General features: G+C 49.8%; 1 protein-coding gene across 2 annotated transcripts; it reads right to left on the minus strand.

Moving 5' to 3' along the window:
* Positions 1 to 83: 83 nt before the first annotated feature.
* LOC144167056 (endothelin-converting enzyme homolog) lies at positions 84 to 18,618 on the minus strand. Of its 2 annotated transcripts, XM_077696446.1 has the most exons (5): positions 18,219 to 18,618; positions 17,684 to 18,013; positions 13,917 to 14,078; positions 7,625 to 8,593; positions 84 to 2,019 (listed from the first exon to the last, which is right to left on the minus strand). In XM_077696446.1, the coding sequence occupies exons 2-5, from the start codon at positions 17,899 to 17,901 to the stop codon at positions 1,386 to 1,388; spliced, it is 1,983 nt and encodes a 660-aa protein (XP_077552572.1). In that variant the 5' UTR covers positions 17,902 to 18,013; positions 18,219 to 18,618; the 3' UTR covers positions 84 to 1,385. The 2 variants fall into 2 exon arrangements, with proteins under 2 accessions (XP_077552572.1, XP_077552571.1); XM_077696445.1 differs by having other exon boundaries at positions 17,684 to 18,618.

Below are 18,618 nucleotides of genomic sequence, written 5' to 3' on the forward strand. Positions count from 1 at the left end.
CTGTCACCCTCTCTGTGACTTGTAAAAGAGGGCCCGAACCCTCGTCAAGTGAACTAGCTTCCACTTTTTTTTTTTTTTTGGGGGGGGGGGACCTTGCACGTACCATTTGAAAAATAAAATGATGTCATTTGAATTCAAATGACAGCGTCTGCTGCGTCGACATTTGGACCTGTATATGAAACGCAACCTTCACAACAGTGCGCGACCCTTTCTCCTTAAGGCACGTACGAAGACAAGCGTCGCGAGAAATTCGCGCTGTCGGTTTTTTTGGAACTCTCGTTCGGTTTCCCCGACGCCGGACGTTCGCTTTATGCACATTTCTGAAAAATGTTATGCTGGTGCGCCCACTCACTGTTTTCCTCATCACTCTCTCCGAACCTTGGAACAAACGAGCGACCAGACGCTTTCACTGCTCAAGCGTACGAGGCGCAAGCTTTACCTCGGCCGAGCTTGAAGTTCGCATTGACACAAGCAGAAACCAGCCGTTTTCTGGGTTTCTCCTGGTGTAACAAGTTTCACCTCATAGACTGTGCAAACGATAGTGAAGGTTTCCCTTTTTGTCATTTGAACGGGCGTTCTCGCAAGGCGACTAATTTGGGTGGGTACGACTGTTTTCGCAGAAGCCGTACCACGGAGGGTAAGGAAACAATACAAACTTTCTTTGTCCCTAATACTTTGATGTTGATGCCGATGAAGCGGATGTACTTTTTGCGATCTGTAGTGGAAGAAAAGAATTGTCCAACGATTACGATACTTCCTCATGCGAAATTTCAGCGGCAATATTGAGCTGTTCCGACTTTACCAAACACATATGTTGAGGCAAAGAACTCCAGAGTGGGCGCGGTCCACACCCGCGCCGCACCGGCTTCCTTTCATGAAGCGCTTTGTACCTGCATATGGTACCGGTGGACACGCTCGCCGCATGCCTCAGTGATCGTGTCGTCAGCGAACACACGAAGGCGCTTGCTACTACGAGGCCATCTAGTAGCGGGTGGGCGGCGCGGAGCACGTCTCGTGCGCCACTGCGCTTTCCTCCGCACAATTTGGCCAAACGCGCCTTCCCCGCTTTCCTCCTCGCTCTCTCCCCGTTCTCCTGGTTACATCGAGTAGCGGTGGCAAGGGACGCCGCGAAACCACAGGAACGACCGCGTAAGCCCTGCGGTCTTATATTAGCCGCGTAACTGCACTGCTTACTCAGTAGCTTTTTTCCCCTCCAATCTAGAACAGTCAGAATCGCATTTAGTGTCGGGGCATGCACATCATAATTAGGTCAATATATGGGGTACAACGTGTCTGTTATAATATGTGGCCCTAATGGCGCTGAGCCAGCATTACGAGTACAGCGCCCAGTCGATATGCCTCAGGGGATGTAACGGCGCACGCAGTCAAAGGTCACACCTCTTCTCCGGATTCATGGGAGAGCCCGAGGGGCACTCAAAAGCGTATGCAAATTGTTCGTTGTTTCGGAGCGGCTCGTTGCACAGGGCCTTGCCGAGAGGGGCGTCCTGGTCGGCCTCGCACAGCGTGAAGCAGCTGGCCACGAACAGAAGCTGTAGGTCGTTGAATCGTTCGAATCCGCGCAGCCGCTGCTTCCTGAGCTGCGCGCCTCCGTCGGTCACCGCCTGCGCGTACGCCGCCAGGGTCTGCCGGGTGGCGAATGCATGCACCAGGCTTCCGTTCGGGAAGCAGTCGACCCCTGGCGGCGTGTAGTTTCCCGAGGCAGCGGCCAGTGCAAGCACTTTGCCCATCACCTCACGGGCCACGACCGAGCCCAGGGCGCCCAGCTTCCAGGCGGCCGGAGCCCCCCGCGTGTACAAGGGCGCGCTGACGGCACCCAGCGGTACGAAGAGCTCGTCGAACTCGATGGAGTAGAGGCTCTCCACCGCCGTCTGCGGCTGGTCCCAGCCGTCCCCGTAGAGTGCCACTGTTTTGCCCAGCGCCTGGTGACGCTGCCGGCTACCCGCTCGCAGAAGCGTCAGCGTCATGTTCAGGCAGTCGCCTTGGAAGTCCGGCATGTACCTGTGCGGTAACGAGTGGACGTGTATTCGGCAGGCTGTGGCCTTAAATACGCGGAGGATAATTGATCAAATATTCCATTTACAATCAACGAATGCGAAACATGCATTTGCCGGATCGCGGATACTGAACCGTGAGTGATTGCACACCTCTTTTGATCGAAGGAGTGATTTTTCCAGCTGAGGAGAGTTTATTCGCACAAGGCTATACATGAGTCTAGGCATAATTTGACCCAGTGAATTGAGGACGCCAGGGAAACCAGGAGGACTAGACAATGGCCAAACTCCTGGGTCTAGCTATAAACACGTGGGCCACGTACGTCAAGGGCGCCAGTCGTGCGGGCGGTGCGTGACTGCATTTTTAAGGAAGATGGTCTTTGCTGGGCTACTTAAACCGGGAAATTTTATTCTCCATGCCTGTCCGTCTGCCTGACCCTTGATCCACTCACGTGGGCAAAGATGAAAGGATTCTCAAACAGCAAGTTTACATACCCAAAGCTTTTTAAAAGCACTTAATGTAGTACCATACTTCTTGGCTGTCGACATTGTTGAGTAAGAAACAAACACATGTGCGCTTGGTATATTTGCGATAGCAAAAAAAAACACGCATTGAGAAACCTAAACACCCTAACCTAAAGTACAAAAACACCTCGCGCCAGTCCAGAGACGTAATAATGGCGTTACAAGTACAAAAGTAACGTAAGGTTACGATAGATGGCGCGCGAGAAAAGGACGGCGGGAAATTTGACTTGACTTTATCAAACCTCCAGCGCGTTTTTCGTGGGAGGAACGTGGAAGGAAAAGCTTGCCAGTGGGCAGGAAAAAGGACAGAGGCCTTTACTCCTCAGGGGTGGCCGAAGACCTTTCGGGGATGTTTGCATCGAAGTGAGCGGATACACGGCGAGTTTTCCCAGCGAAGGCGTGAGTGGCATGCTTGTCGAAATTCTTCCCCTCATTGTCATCGTTCATGTAATCGAAAATAGGGTCAGGTAACTCTGCTCCTCAGTCCGCTTCTGACCCTAGCAAAAAGCAGCTCCCCTGAAATTGTCACTCTTGAGGGGAAGAACCGTGGTTGCTCTCCACCCCGGCCTGCTGTGTTTTTGTAGGTTTAAGGAGACTGAAGTGAAGTTACCAAACTTCTGTTTTTGTTTGCCCTGCATAGACTGGCCCGAATGAACACACTTTTCATCTTTTATACTGTATATCAAGCAGTATTTATTTTATAAAGCCTGGAAGAATAAATAATGCCAAGCGACATTTGCGGCGGCCGCAACAACTACCAGCAGTGACGCGCGTACGAGATGCGATGTTTATTGGACGATGTACAAGATTATAATTGACACCAGTTTCGGTTTCGGTTTTGGTTCTTGCGGCGCATGCTTGCATACGACGTTGTCCTTGGCTGGGCATTCTCGATATCTCAGTAATCGAAATACTACACTTATACCATGTTGTCTGCCGCAAAATGTGCCGGGTAAGCCCACAAGCGCGGTTTTGAATAGTAACAATCTCTGGCCGAGGCGGCGTACGCAGTGAGTTAACGCCCTCCGCGTCATCGGAGAAGCTCAAATCCGATTCGTGTGCCCCCCCTCCCCCCCCCTACCCCCTTCGGAGCTTGCCAGGTTCGTGGCTGTGTCTTAAGGCCTGTGCTTTGCACCAGGCCAAGGGTCCATTGAATCGGCATTGTGTCCGCAAGCAGTGGGTGTTTATGGCTCTAGCACGCCAAGGAGAACTCCCCTGCGCCTCAGTGTCGGTCTGCACGCGTTTTGCGAACTCGCTCGTGGAGCAATGAATGTCAAAACGCAAAAATTTAGGACTCATTACAGAAAACATTGCCAAAAGAACGGAATCAACATAAAAAAATAACTTGTGCCACCGAATCGCTAAACAAAGCACCTTATGCTCCAGACCACGCGACCATGCGCCACCGCTGTCAGAACGGAAATATAAAGTGTATATGGTATAGCCTGTTATTATATTTTTAAAGCAAAGCTATCTACCTATACCAGCCAACTGTTTTTTGGCGGCGTACGGGACAATAAAATCCAAACGCGGCGGATTCCGCGGGGGGGGGGGGGGGGGGTGGAGGAGGGTTTCACTTAGGGTGCACACTGTTGATAGCGCAGCGAATTTAGCCAGCATTCCCCGCGCAGAGGCACCTGCTCGCTGGCGGGCGTGTCGGCGCTATGGCTTCGTGGTCCGCTTTAGCGGCGATTGTTTTGAGCCTGTTCTGACGCAGCTTCGTGTCCATTGCGCGCTTCCTTCGCACGGCTTGATTAACTTGTTCGACAGCACATCCTGGGTAATCCGGACCTGACGGAATTAAGTGGTCGTACGGCAAACATACGTTAAGGATTTATTTTCAGGGCGGGAAAACAAAATGCAAAGACCACATACAGACATCTGGCCGCTAGAGAAACGCTAGCTTTTGCGCACTGCTTGCCACGAATGGGACTCAGTTTTCTAAATTGGTGAATACCAATTCGGTTGTGTTTTAAGAGTTATTACAAAAGGCGAAAAGAGCAACTGGTTCTCAACAATAGCGATTACAAAAGTTCCCCAAGCTTTCTCGCAATTCTCCAAATTACTAAACTATCTACTGTCAATCAGTATAAATGGGAATCCCTAAGCCCGAATGTTTTCGGTGTCTGCGCTTGTGTCGCGCGGTTGTGTAGCCCCATGCTAGCACATCAGGGTGGCTAGGTGCCGCTGTCTCACCCTTCGAAAGACGCTCCCCTCGGTTTTATTTCTCCCGACTCACGGCCCATCTACAGGGGCGGCGTGTGCCGCTCTAGCCTGGCCGTGGCCAACGCAGCTGCTGCGTTCGGAACGCCACCCCTGCGAATTCCAGGTAACGGCTGGCAGAATGTCTGGTTTCACTCTTTGTAGATCCACGTGTGTGAATTGAATTGACGTTGTAAGGCCGATTGTTATGGGTGTCGTTTAAAGCTCTGCTTTCCAATCACCTTGACAGCGTAGATTGGAGCAAATTTGATTTTTACCATTCCAAGCAACTTAGGTTACTATTTCTTAAATAAAGCTCGTTTAGTAAGAGTCCCCGAAATTCCCACAAGTACAGCAGCCGACCGATTTTTCGGACCTGGAGGGAAACGAAAAATATACCGAATAAAAGAGCAGTCCGAAAAATTGGTGAGCCATTAATCCTATGGAACAACTGCCGGTTCCTCAGGAAAGACCGGAATATCCAGCAAGACAGAATTTTGAGAGGCCGAAAGAACGGTCGGCTACTGTATTTCATTTTTAGCGACCGCATTCCTTGAAGGGCTGGTGAAGAGCTTTACAAAAAACATTTGTTGGGTGCATTACATTATGGTTTTCCTGATGCTCAATTCGAAAAACATGTTTATTTTATTTGTAAATACACCCAAACCATAATTTTTCGTCAAAACAAACGACCCCTGCCCGCGGGCGCAGTGACAGCCCTGGCTGCCTTTCGCGATTGGCTGGCGGCAGATGACGTCATATTCGGAAGTGACGGCGCTCCGGGGACCACTCGGCCACAATATCTCATTCTGTTCCCGTTCGGATACGGGCTAGAAGGTCCTCTGGGGAATGGAGGGCTCACACAGTCTTTCTTAAGAATAGGAGAGCCTGAGGGAAGTATAAACGCAACAGCTTCACTCGCGGCGAGCTTTAAAAAGTGGTTCTCCCCCGACGACTCATGGCCGACTTGTTTCTCGGGTGCAGGGAAGTTGCGCAGATACTAGCCGCTTTCACTACCAGCGCTAGTCACAATTCCTAGCACAATTTCTCAACGCAACATCATCCCCATCCTCGAATGTGGAACTTTGTTTTTACATTTGGACAGGCGGCAACAAGCTCTGTGCAGCGGCCTGCGATGCGCACAGGCAGCGGGGCGGCCGCCGGTCGCTGCGTCGCGCAGAGGTGCTGTACGCAGTTATGTTCTTTTAATCTTTCATTACGACATCGTCCCGTTTGTCCTACGTATGTTTTCCCACAGGACAGCGGGACTGAATAGACAACGCCTTTGACGCATTCTGTAAAGCGGTTATCGTGCTTTACAGAGCAAGAGACTGCATTGTTCTTTTGGGTTTATTGACTTTCGAACACATGGTCGAAAGCTTGTTAGGCGCAGAAATACTTTTACGCTAGCTCTTTTTGCTATCTTTTTCAAATTGTGGGCTATCAGGAGTATGTAAGGAATAACAGTAAATCACCTTTGTTGCGTTCTGCGGCTGCTTGGCTGTCGTGTTCCTCTCTTTTTAATCTCGGCATTATTCATTCTGCTACTGACGCTAACAGCTGTTTGGGGTACCCCGCTATCAGAAGCCGGTCAACCTGTCTGCGAAAGCTTTCTTCTATCGAGAGAAAAGAAGACATGTTTAGGGCATTTTCGAAACACATGGCTATGTTATACTTTTTCATGAGCTTAGAATGGGATGAGTCAAAATGTAGAAGCGGTTTGCTTGCACGTCATCCGTACGCCCAGCAGATGTGATTGTGCAAAAAACGAAGCTTCAGATCTAAAAACGAGATAGTTCTGACTACGGTACGTTCAAAAGTTGAAAACAAAGGCTTAAAACATTGAGGAAAATAACGTAGTACCTGAAACATTAACGGTTGCAGACCCGCTTCGTGCTTGCTAAAAACTAATAAAAAGTCATCAACATAACAGAAAATGTGATGACTCGTGGGATCTTCAATTGGTCATGCAGAATGCTATCAAGATGCGTTGAGAAGGTGTCATTTAAAATAGGTGCAATGCAAGACCTGATACTAATTCCCTTAGACTGGATGTAAAGCTTGCAATCCCAAGTTGTGAAAGTTGAGTTTAGGTACACCGTTAACAGCTCTAAAAATCCTTGTATTGACACACCTGTACGATTTTGAAACGCGACGGAATCGTACTTGTCGAGGTACTCCTCAATACAAAGCAACAGTTCACGATGCGGCAAAGAGTAAATGCGGAAAAGCAGCTTTTCCGCTCTTTGTTATTGTCTTTTCTGCCTTCATGGGCAGTTTAAGTTCCACTGGGGGCAATGTGAGAATTAGTTCATGGTTGGTAAGGTGCTGATAGGAGCCGATCAAAATGCCACACCACAACAGAGACAAAATAGAGCTAAAAAGTTAAATTTGCCTTGGGATCTTACTTGCTGAACTCCCTCAAGGATAAGTTAACTGATTTTTCGTGGTCGAGCGTGTATGTTCGTCTCTGCGCCAAATTATTTGCTTTGCAGTATTCGCTATATAACTCTCTGGAACTGCAACTGTTTCATGGTATGCCGGGTGTCCCTCTTCCTGCGCTTTCGAAGACCGGTTAACTATTCGGCCAGTCAAAGGAGGGTGCCTCCATAATTAACATGTGTAATTCCAATGGCACAGGATAAATCGTTGCTTTTCATTGCCCGATTGCGATAGTGTAATGCAAGTAACAGTTTCATCTTACGGGAGGTGGTGCGCAGGCATTTTTCTTTTAACGAAGCCATACTGCACTCGGTCTGCGAACGCTGTGAAGTATTTGACACGTTGTGCATCAACCTTCGCGTCATTAAGTTCGTACTTTCCGCCTCGGCCCATCTTAGCGACCTCGGGCACAGACGAATAAGCAGGGAGGAGAGGTGCCTTACCTGTACAGCCTGTCGACCTGGACGTCCACGTGCACGTAATCCGGGTACAGCAGATGCAACCTGAACTTCTTAGCCAGCTTGGAAGCGGTGCTGTCGAATTTCCAGCTGACGTAGGCGCTGCTGTGGATGCCTTCCTGGAGATTCTGCATCAGCCGTGTCAGGTACCACTGCAAGTCCTCCCTGGATTCACCGGGCGTCTCTCGCTCAACGTACGGTGCCGCGGCTGCCATTGGAGCGTACTGTTGCAGCCGGTCTAGGGTAAAGGCAGCCAGTGAGTCGGACACCAAGTCCACGTCGCCACCCGCAGCGTGGGCGATCTCTAGACCAGCCTGACCACAGCCCATGGGCGCCAAAAGGCGTACCAAGCGCCAGCCAATGAAGGCGTGCGCGGCAGCGCCCTCCTCCAGAGCGCTTGTAGCTGCTGCCGCTGCCTGACCATTGATGTAAAGGTAGTGATAAGACTTAAGCGCCATGCCCAGTTCATGGTTGACAAGAGCCGCTAGTTGTGTCCACTTGTAGCCAGGAAACTTGTACTTTGCCTCATTAAAGGTCACGAGCTTCTCTTCGTCTGCCGCCGTTCCAGAGGCAACGAAAGCCTCCAGCTTCTCCTCTTGCTTCACCACGAGCTCCGCCAAGTGTCCATAATCGTCCTTTTCTGATCCCAGCAGTCTTGCCAAGGAGACGACTGCGCTGCGGATCTGCGTAACGTTCAGCTCCGGATCTGGGCGCCCAAGAAGGCGGCCGATGCGCAGCACTAGGTGGCGCTTCTGTCTCACGCTGCTCACCGCCACGCCCCCTTCGTAGAGCACGTCGAGGCCGTGTCGAAGCTGCGCCTTAAACAGTGTCTCCATGACTGTCAGGTTCGCCAGGCCCGACGCCTGCTGCTCGGAAAACGGCCACGTGATATTTAGGTCGGCAAGCAGAGACTCAAGCGGCTTCAGCTGACAGGCGTCGTCGAAAGGCCGGTACCTGAAGAGAAAGCCCGCAAACAAATTTAATTCTGCGCTGGCGATAAATCTATCCCTGTACTTCCTGAGTATGCTGTGCGTGGGGCCCTGTATTTAGCCCGGCTGCTACCAAGGGGCCTGCCCTCAAAAGCAATGAAGCTATGCGACGAAACACTTGTACTGTGCCACACTGATAGGGTCCTGTGCTAAAAGGCGGGTGGAAGGAGGAGGCGGTGGGGGCTATCTGCCGCTACCCGTCCAGTGTCATCCTGTACAGGCACTGCTAATCTTACGATGGGTAACCTCCAGCCGTCCCATCTCATGGCCTTTTTCTTGCAAGTTCCTCCTTTAAACAAAAAAATCATGCACCCCACTTTCTTCCGGCGACGATGGTTCAACGCGCAGCTTTCAGCTGTCGTCTAAGTTTGGACTTTGACTCGCATGCAGTTTGGCCGCAGCGGCTTTGAGCTTTTACCTTTCACCATTCAATGCCGCATGAACAAAGCTTCGCGTTCAACTGTCTTCGTCGTTAGACGGGCGGATGCATTATTTTTTGGCGTGATTCTGCACCTCCCTGCACCCGTCTCCGAACCCAAACTGCTTCAACCCTGTCTGAATGGCGTAATCGTACAATCGTCGGCTTCATAACGCGAGGCTCGCAGTTTCTATAAATAAATAAATAGATAAATAAACCACGGGAAGACTCTATATTGAGGGTAGTCTTTCTTGTACAACCTAAACAAGAAAAATGGGATCTATACGTCCGTCTGTATGTTCCTCGATTCAGCCGCCCGGGCCAAAAGTAAAAAAATTCTTGAACGAAACGTTTATATAAGCAAAGCATTTCCAAAATGCTGCATCTAGTGGCAGAGTTCGTACTTGTTAATTCTGTTGAGCGGGAAGAAAACATTAGGCACATTTAGGGTAACCGATCAATACGTAAGCGGTATTTTCAGTGTTCTTTTCACTAAAAATACATGACTGCTCGATTTTCGCGATATCAAATAATCAATTTCGCGATATCAAAAAAAAATATGTCATGAAAAAATGTTTTCACTCCACAATACAAAAAGCACCCGAACGCGACAATAGGCATTCTGGTGGCATTCTAAGTTCAGCCGTAATGAAAGGTTTCAGGAGATGCGCGCGAGCTGTGGACGCGATGAAACTGAAGTTACTGGACCAAACCACCACCATGTTTACCGTAGGGGGAGCTAGACGGGAGGGGAAATGCGTCAGAGCTAGGGGGTGGCCGAGAAAAGAGAAACATTTATGTAAGCACAAGACTACAGTCTTTCTGCCAGATTTGCAGCGAAGTAAGCAAGCCGATACGTGGCCAACCTTCTATTGAGGCGCTTGCGCAATCACCATTGTCGCACAGGAAGTTAGCTTTTCTGTAGCGGGTTCTGATGTGAGTTGGACTTTCACTCGCGGAAGGCTTGGAATTCGACTCGTTGAACTTTGACTTTGAATCACCTGGAGTTTCTACTTGTGACCGCAGCGGCTTTGACTTTGACTTTTCTACATTTGATTTCGCACGAAGAAAGCTGTTTGGTCAATTAAACGGAGGCAAAACGCAAGGTTGCAACTCAGCGAGCGCAGCACTGATTTTCTAGCAAAGTAGCGGCCTTGGCTTTCTTCGGGCGAATGAGGGGTGCCCTGTGCGCTTGCTATGTGGTATACTCGGGAACAAGTCAAGAATGGCGATAGTTCATATATGGTATCACTCCACCTGGGCGACTGAGCGCGCGCGGTTTTGAAAATAGATTGCTACGAATGCGTCATATCGTCTGCCTTTTGTCCTGTATTTTGCTTTTCGTCGCTGCAGTAGTTTATGAGCATATTTATTCCGAAAAATCCCGGAAACAGCTGGTGTCATGTTCTAAATATTCCCGGTAATGCACTACTTGCGCCACTCGGAGAAACATCTGGCTGCTGTGATGAAGCACCTAGAGAAGTTCCGTTACCATTCTTAAGTTGTCCCTGAGTATAGGTCAACAGTCGCGTGCAGCCTGCGCCGCATTGTTCGCACTCGGGATTTGGTGAGGCGAGAGCAGCTGAGGGTGCGTGGTGACGTAGGGGTCGCGGAAGGAGTTATCGCGTGCAAATCTAGCCAGCATGTGCAATTGTCACAAGCGCGAAATCTGTTCAGCGGGCGCATCCCGCAGTTGTTTCACGACGTCTAAGGTGATAAAACTGAATGCCAAGGCTATTCCACCATGTAGTTTGGAAGGTGGCGGAATTCTTTCGCTGGCAACAGCAGAGCCAGGACGACGCAGGAGGAGGGGAATGCAGACGCAGAAAAAAAATGGTACAAACAAGGGCAGGTAGTATACGGCATTGGTGAAAACCATGCAGATAATCATTGGTCGACCAACGGACAGAAAAAAAATGTGGTTGATGCCTCTTCTATAGGAATTGGTAAAATACGAAAGTGAAATGTGCCTTCACGGGAGCATTTATTGTGCATCCGTACGAAAGTGCACATCGCTGTTCATATTACGTCGGTATGGCACCGTCAGACGCATCAGCGTTAGACACTGGATTCCACGCGCCGGTACATTGCGTAAATCCTACTTAAACCACAGCCCCCTAAACACCGTGCGAACGAAACGGAACCGAAACCGACTGCAGTAGGTGGTGGAGGATGCCTCAATTCACCCGCGTAGCGCGTACACGAAAACGCTGTCATCGATGCGCCAACTGTCAGCGCTCATTAGTGTCATGATGAACTACTTTGCTTTACTTCTCCTACACGGCAGCATCTGCTAGTCGGCATTGGAATGAAGAAAGCAAGTGGAAATATATAAGGCACGTTCATACACGTATTTGCGCTTAAATTCGTAGCGCAGCGGGCAGAGCGCTGTGTACCTCGCGTTGCGGAGAGAGAGTTCGATGCTCGAGTCCGGGCGCAGCCGCATCAATACACCTTTTTCTGGCGACGTCATTCCCATGACGGATATTACGCCGGTCAGATCTTGGTGTACCCTGGCATAGAACGCTTCCGTGTTAAAAACCTTTTCGACCCTGATGTATCACGAAACAGAAATATTGGTTTCCAACTTGTGAGCTCTACGATGGGTTTCGGAGCAATTCGAAGCAATGGGTTTCGAAGCAAAAAACTCGACATATTTTTGTCAAATGTTAAGGTAACATTGCTAACTTGCTTTTTGTTGTTTATGTTCATATTAGCCGAAGACTTGCACATTCCTATCGGTTTGGTAAGGCAAAAATACTCTGACAACTGAAAAATAGCCAGTAATAGCCAGAAACACATCCTATAAGTCATCAATTACGTCATTTGCACACACGAAGCAGAGCTATTTTATGATATGCATAACTTCGGTTGGCTTTGCTGCTGCGATGCTCGAGCTAATTTTGTGAGAATGACTCCCGCGCGACATATTTAATCGGTATTTACCTGGTATGGCTTCACATGTGCCCATATCCCGTACGCATGAAGTGCTTCGTTCGCGGAATTTGTGACAAGGTCTCTAATACTTCGTCTAAACTTGTGACGTCATACACTGCCGTCACAGCAGCCCACATCTGAGCCATTTTCTAGCCCATCAGAGATTTTTGATCGCTGTTGTGTGCTTTTACACTGTGTGCTCTTGTTGGAGTATTTCTCTCATACGGTGGAGCATCCTCTGAGCCGTTAATTACAACCCCGCACACGCGCATACACACGACCGCACACGTACGCACACAGGAAAAACATCGTTATTTGTGGTATGACTAGGATACCTCGGGGTTGAAATACAAAGCGCCACAGTGTCCGCCACTTGCCTTTTCTGTCGCCCGCACGGCCTGATCAAGTCGCCATAGCAGAGGACCCAGTCGGAACAGTGTTTTGCACTAACTAGTGCTCAACCATCGCAGTCCCAAACGCAGTGGCTGATTGTTTAGCACTCCACAATCCACGCTATCGGCGCGGAGGAGGATTGATTGATTGTAGGGTTTAACGCGCCCACGCAACGCAGGCGATGAGGCGCGCCGTAGTGGAGGGCTCCGGATTAATTTTGACCACCTGGGGATGTTTAACGTGCGCCGAAATCCGACGCGCACGTGCAAGATGAGAGTAACAAGAAACAGAAAAAGAAGACACGTTATATAACTGCTGCTTCTTGTCATACACAGTCACCCCTGATGAAGGAGCCGAGTGGGCTCGGAAACGTTGGGACCGCTTTCAATAAACTCCCTTGGTTGGTGTATGTGACTGTTCCTCACGATTGGAAGTGACCATAAATATACTTCCATCCGTGAACTGTCTTCAAATCCTACTTTCCTGACCAGTTATTTCCGAAAATCCATATCAAGATGGCGCTGGACCGCTGCATTTCAGAAGACAGCCTCAACTAATGGTGTCCGGATCACTACCATCTGATCCCAAATACAATTTACACTCCCTCTCTATGTTCACGGCTTGCAGTCCCCTCTGCACACGCACGCTGATCTTTGTTGTCCTAGCTCTCCGTGATGACTGATTGATAGAGCGTATTGTTTCCGGCGTACGCCATCTATTCCTCAACAATTTATACTGACTAAAGCTGCAGTCGTGTCCCCATGTCGCAATGCAACATTGTTTTAGTGCGCAGCACTTTGGCGCCCGGATCAATGGTTTGGCGGCGAGGGCGGCGACGGCGATGTCCGCGTAACCGAGCGAGCGAACGAGACACCGAAGGCAGGAAGCAAACGGAGCAGGAGCATCTGGTGAAAGTATGAGGGGTAAGGCGCCACGTGCTGCTATGGCGTTCAGGCGCTTCGCCACGGCTCAGCATGTCTGAGATTCGTCGTTGTGGCTTCTAACCAGCGGCCTGATGGACGTTAGTCAGTAGGCCCTCCTAGCTCTCTGTTTGGTCGTCCCTTTAGGGAGCTTTGTTGTTGAACGATCAAACTGAAGTGGTTCATGGTATTAGAGGACGCTATAGATGAAGCTAGAGGCTAGAAGATGGAGTCGAGGACCAGTCGACCGAAAGAGTGCGAATGAGAGCAGATGCCGAAAGAGCCTCGCGAGTCAGATATGTTTGGCTCAGTGCATAGGAGTATATGTCTGTTTGCATTTAAATATGAGTATACGTACCTTTTTAAATAGTATGCTTTTGGTTGAAGTAAACAAGTTAACCCCAGAACCTCGAGAACCCTCGAGTACTTCTTCGCCGGACCGAACATGCTATTTTGGCGGACAGTAAAAACCAGTCGCTACAGCTTAAATAAAAAACACTGAAATAAAAATCCCTGAAACAGGACCTGAGGCATACAGCAACAAATAGACAAAGACTAATAGCCGCAACTGGACGAACCCCGCGCCCCACTCATAGCGCGCAGTGCTGTGGAGTTCTCACCTGCAGGCCGTGTAGAGCTTGGCCGCCTTCTCGACGGCTCCCTGACCCCTGGTGTCCGAGTGCAGCATGGCGGCCTCCAGTCGCCGCCTGAAGCGGGCCGTGTGCTGCGATGCTCGATCCGAGAACGGCACATTAGTGCGCTCCCAGCGGCCGCACACGAAGCTGCGCAGACACACTAGTAAGTGAGCTGCCAATTGCTTCAGAGGCATCCCAAGCAAAAACGCGGTCCCGGCAAACTTGGTGGCTGTTGAGAACAGCCGTGTTGCTGCCGCAAACATATATTTATGGCAAAGGTTCCATGAAGACAAAAAACTGTACAATCTGATAAATCCGGTAACTAACGTACCTCCGTTCCAAATGCGAAAGGTGTTTTTTTAAGAAAAAAAACCGCGAGAAATATTGCAAAGCTTTCCAATACAGTGGCGTGGCACTCGCAGGAGTGAAGTAATATAGGCCAGCACTAAGAACTTATTTATGCCTGTGTTAAATGGACGTTAGCATTCAAGTTCTAAGATCAAACAGAGCTGGAGGCCCCACTGCAGTCGCCTAGTCATTTTTCCTGGCTAAGCACACTAAACGTTTTACACCGTTTTTGATCGAAAATGGTGTAAAAATCTTGTCCGCTGCACACACCTTTAAAAGGTGTCTTGGCTAAAAAATTACGCCCACGTCCCCTCGCGGGAACCCTGGTGTGATGCGACGCTGAAGGGGGTTCCATTGTGCGTTTCCGTAGGGCCGATTACTCGAATTGCGTGAGCAATCGTCGGGTAATGCGAGAGAGAGAGAGAGAGAGAGAGAGAGAGAGAGCAAGCACAGCGCGGACGACCGTCGACTGAGAGGCCGGCCGGAGCGCGGCACTCCGCTTATCCGCTTATATGCGCAGCGCGCTCGAAGGAGAGGAGACCGCGGAGAGAGAGGGCACTGCACGTGCGCACAGCGCGCTTGCGCCGCCCACCGCCGGAGTGAGAGTGCGCTGCGCCACGCGCCCCCAGATGTTGGGCGAGAGTGTTCGCTATTGGAGAGAGGAGAGCGGGTGAGCGGAGGAGAGACGCAGCTGTGCAAGAGATGCTCCTCTCAGCGTCGCATCTAAAAGGGCACCAGAATGAAAAAAGAGTGTTCTTGTGAACACCCACAAATAAGAGTGTAAGGTTGCTTAACACCCTTAAATAAAGGTGTGGGCAGCGCAGCAACGCGTATCAGTGTAGATCGGCTGAACGCGCGGCATGAGATACCGACGGATGCCACACGCCCAAATCACACTTGGAGCACAAATGAATCAAGCAAGAAAACCAAGGGGATGCACGGGGACAGCGAGTCTACACTAACCTTGGAAGTACACCTGCTGTTCTTGCTTTTTTAGCCAGCAGAGGAAAGTCCTCTGATAGAGTCCCTTGGCGTGTCGCCAGAATCACTCATTTTACGCTAATTTTCAAATTATACATGTTATGTGATCATATACTAGTCAGCCTGCGTATTTGCAAAAACGTTTTAATAATGACGTGGTTATGATGTACACTGAGTCATAAAATTTTATTGAATACCAAACAACTATTCCCCCCCCCCCCCCATTTAACACCCCCCAAGAAGGGTGTTCACTATTTCAGCACTGTTTTTGCGACATAGGTGTAAAGCTAGAAATTATGGTGCTGGAAACTAAAGAATGGGGTGTAAAACACCTCTAAGAGAAAGGTTGCAAAATACCTCCAACTAGGGAAAAAAATCATGCACTCCTCTGCCTAATGACCACGATGGTTGAACGCGACGCTTTCTCGCGATGATTCTTTGGTTGGCCAAACCCCCACTACGAGTATGTGTTACCCCGGAGCTACGCACTACTTTTCTAGAATACCCACAGCAACTCTCGGGTGTGCACTCCGTAGGCCTGACGTTTGGATTTGGGGTGTAGGGCGCGAATCGCTACCTGCTGCTAGGCGGTCGCTACGGCCATGTCCAAATAAAGCAATCGGGTAGACGCCCTGTTTCATAACGCGAGGAACCCAGATTCGAATTCGGGGGCGGGAAGCGTGTTAACGCGCTAGCGTTATTAGGCTCGTTTTTCGATTTTGCCGTGTCTCCAGCCGTCCGCTATAACCCGTGCTCATCAAGCGTCCGCGGAAGCACGCCATCAGTTCTACCAGGAAACTACGACTGAGGCTGCCAAATACTTAGGCTCGCCGGAATAGTGAATCCCAGCAGCAGCGGTAGTTAGACTGTGGAAAGGACGCAAATGATACTACGGCCGAGGCAGGAGATTGGGTATACCTGCAACCCCAAGTTCACTCTATACACCGTGCGAAGTCGCATGCTGGGCAGACATGGTCGCCAGCAATCCCCGCATCTTACGCCACCACAAAAGTGCATCTCCGGCGACCTTCAACGATGCTGGCGCCAACACTGCCCCCCCTAGCTGAAAAATAGAGCACAGGTTAACCCTGAAATCTAAATGACCAAGGAAAGCCTGCATCGTAACCAGAAACAAACTAAAATGTGCAGCAGTGAGAAATAAATCAGGGTATACGGCGTCAAGTACCAGAATTTGAACATAACTAACAATGTTTACGGTGGTGTCACCATTACAAGCTCCGTCCGGCAAACGATGATCGGTGACACGCGGCAAATATATAAAAACCCTGAAAGCCACCCAGCAGGTGATCCCCGAAAACATTCACGTAAGAATCATCGTCTCACCAGCGCCAAAGTAGAGGAAATCCTTGACTACTTAGCCCACATTGTAAAACGCTTGCACAGGGGAACTGCAGAATACCTTAAAAAATATTAAAACTCGCACAGGCACCGATCATTTGCCAGATATCGGACAGCCTGCAGTCAACAAACTACTTACCCGCACTGAACAGGGCCAAATAAACGGTAATATTAAAGCAGCACGTAGGGTGGCCCTTAACCTCCCAATTTTCAGAATAACCACAGGGGATTTTAAAAATCAGAGTCTGAGGAAAACAAAATGGGGATTGGTCATCCTATAAAATATAGGCAAATTCCCAGAAACAAAAAAAGGCTGCACGCCACGACGGATATGTCACCGATTCAGCGACTTTCCATTAATACCTTCCCCCTCCTGAAAAATAGACCCAAACCTACGCGAGGACAGGTGACAAGCCGGGGTAAAATTCCTATGAGGAAAGGTCCAAAACCACGAAAATAACAGAGTACACGCCGACGCCGGGACGCTAGTATGAGAGAGACAACAGTCTTATTGGAGTACCCTGGCAATCGATCTAACCCACGGGAAGTGAATCCTCTTTCCGATCTCCAAGCGCAACTATCGAATACAACAGCCTCGTAAAATACCGTATCCGCAAGGTATACAAAATACAAGACGAAAAAGCACAATAAATACTGAAGAACATTCAAATTTTGTGCTACAGCACTGATAACGTTTACATCGTTTTAAGTGGACGTTAGCGTATAAGTAATACGAAAAACGTAATGACTCCACTGCAACCACCCACTCGTGTTTCATGAGGGCGGCTTACGTTAGCGGGCATCAGTCGAACGAACGAGTAAGCGTGACGTCATCGACAGGTCGCTCGAAAGTGTCCCAGGCGTCGGCACTGCTTGATACGATTTCTTAAAATCTCGCTTACTTGTTCGAAGCTTCAATGAAATGAGCATCATTGTTATCAGGACAAGGCAGTGTTGTTTGCCAATACAACTTGCATTTTGTCATCATAGTCCCCTTCCACTGCGGTTTGTTGGCGTCCTTGCCTGCAAGCTTCGACGTGCCGCATTCCAAACCGCGGGCTCACCTGTAGAAATCGTCGCACGGGTCGACGCGCAGCTCGAGCGATCGGCGCAGTTCGTGGCCGATGGCGGCGCACGGGGCCTCGTCGCAGTAGGCGTTCACGTTGATCTGCAGCCACAGGAGAAACGTCGGCGCCAGGCACATCAGGAAGAAGCCCACCAGCACGACCGCCCAGTGGTAGGCCAGGTCTCGCGCCCACGTGGCGTCCAGCTCCAGCTTCATGCTGCTCTGCGCCGATGTCGTTCGACTGCTGCCGCCGGGTGCTGGCCGACTGGAAGAGTTCGATGGGCTGCCGAAAAGTACCGCGGGTAGACTCCGTCACCACCTGCCTATTCTGCAGGAAGGAAGCGCAATGACGCCGTCTGTTGGCCAACTGCGGCCTCGGGTCCCTTCTCTGGGTTTGTGGCCACGTTACTGCGTTGTTACCCTCTCTGTTACTCTCTCCCGCCGAGCCAAGACATGAACAATGTGACAAAGCAGCAAAACAAGGGAATTTATGCTAATTGCCTGGTAGGGAGTAGAATTTGAGAAAGGCTTACCTGCGGAATCTCCGAAGCCAGGCTTGTTGGCGATGATGACAATAGCTGCGTTCAGGCGGCACATGTCCCGTGAAGAATCGGTTAAAAAGCAGGGCTTTTCTTTTCGTGTGCGGACGAGGAGTTTAATGAAAGGATTCAGATACCAGAATAGTCCCTTCTGTAGAGAAAAAAAACATCTTCCTGTGAATGGCAAAAGCAAAAAAAGGAAATAAGGGAAAGGACGTGTGGTAAAAAAGCCCTTTAAAGCTCAAAGTATTATTTTTGGAAACGTACGCTACTCGGAATGAACCGCAGGAGAGCGGAGTAGACGTTTCCCCTGCGAAACCCATCCCATCAGCAGAGAACAAAAACACCGCATGCAATGAATGACAAGAGAGAGAGAGAGAGAGAGAGAGAGAGA

The sequence above is a fragment of the Haemaphysalis longicornis genome, unplaced genomic scaffold (genome assembly GCF_048455015.1).
Source record: "Haemaphysalis longicornis isolate Haplotype H1 unplaced genomic scaffold, Haemaphysalis longicornis Haplotype H1 scaffold_2, whole genome shotgun sequence".
Classification (NCBI taxonomy): Eukaryota; Metazoa; Arthropoda; class Arachnida; order Ixodida; family Ixodidae; genus Haemaphysalis; species Haemaphysalis longicornis.

Coding starts and splice junctions, on each gene's coding strand:
- LOC144167056 (XM_077696446.1), bottom strand. CDS start 17,901: ATGAAGCTGGAGCTGGACGCCACGTGGGCGCGAGACCTGGCCTACCAC. Junction 8,594..13,916: donor AAGCTCTACACGGCCTGCAG/GTGAGAACTCCA, acceptor CTTTCTCTTCAG/GTACCGGCCTTTCGACGACG. Junction 2,020..7,624: donor CAGGTCGACAGGCTGTACAG/GTAAGGCACCTC, acceptor GTTACCGCACAG/GTACATGCCGGACTTCCAAG.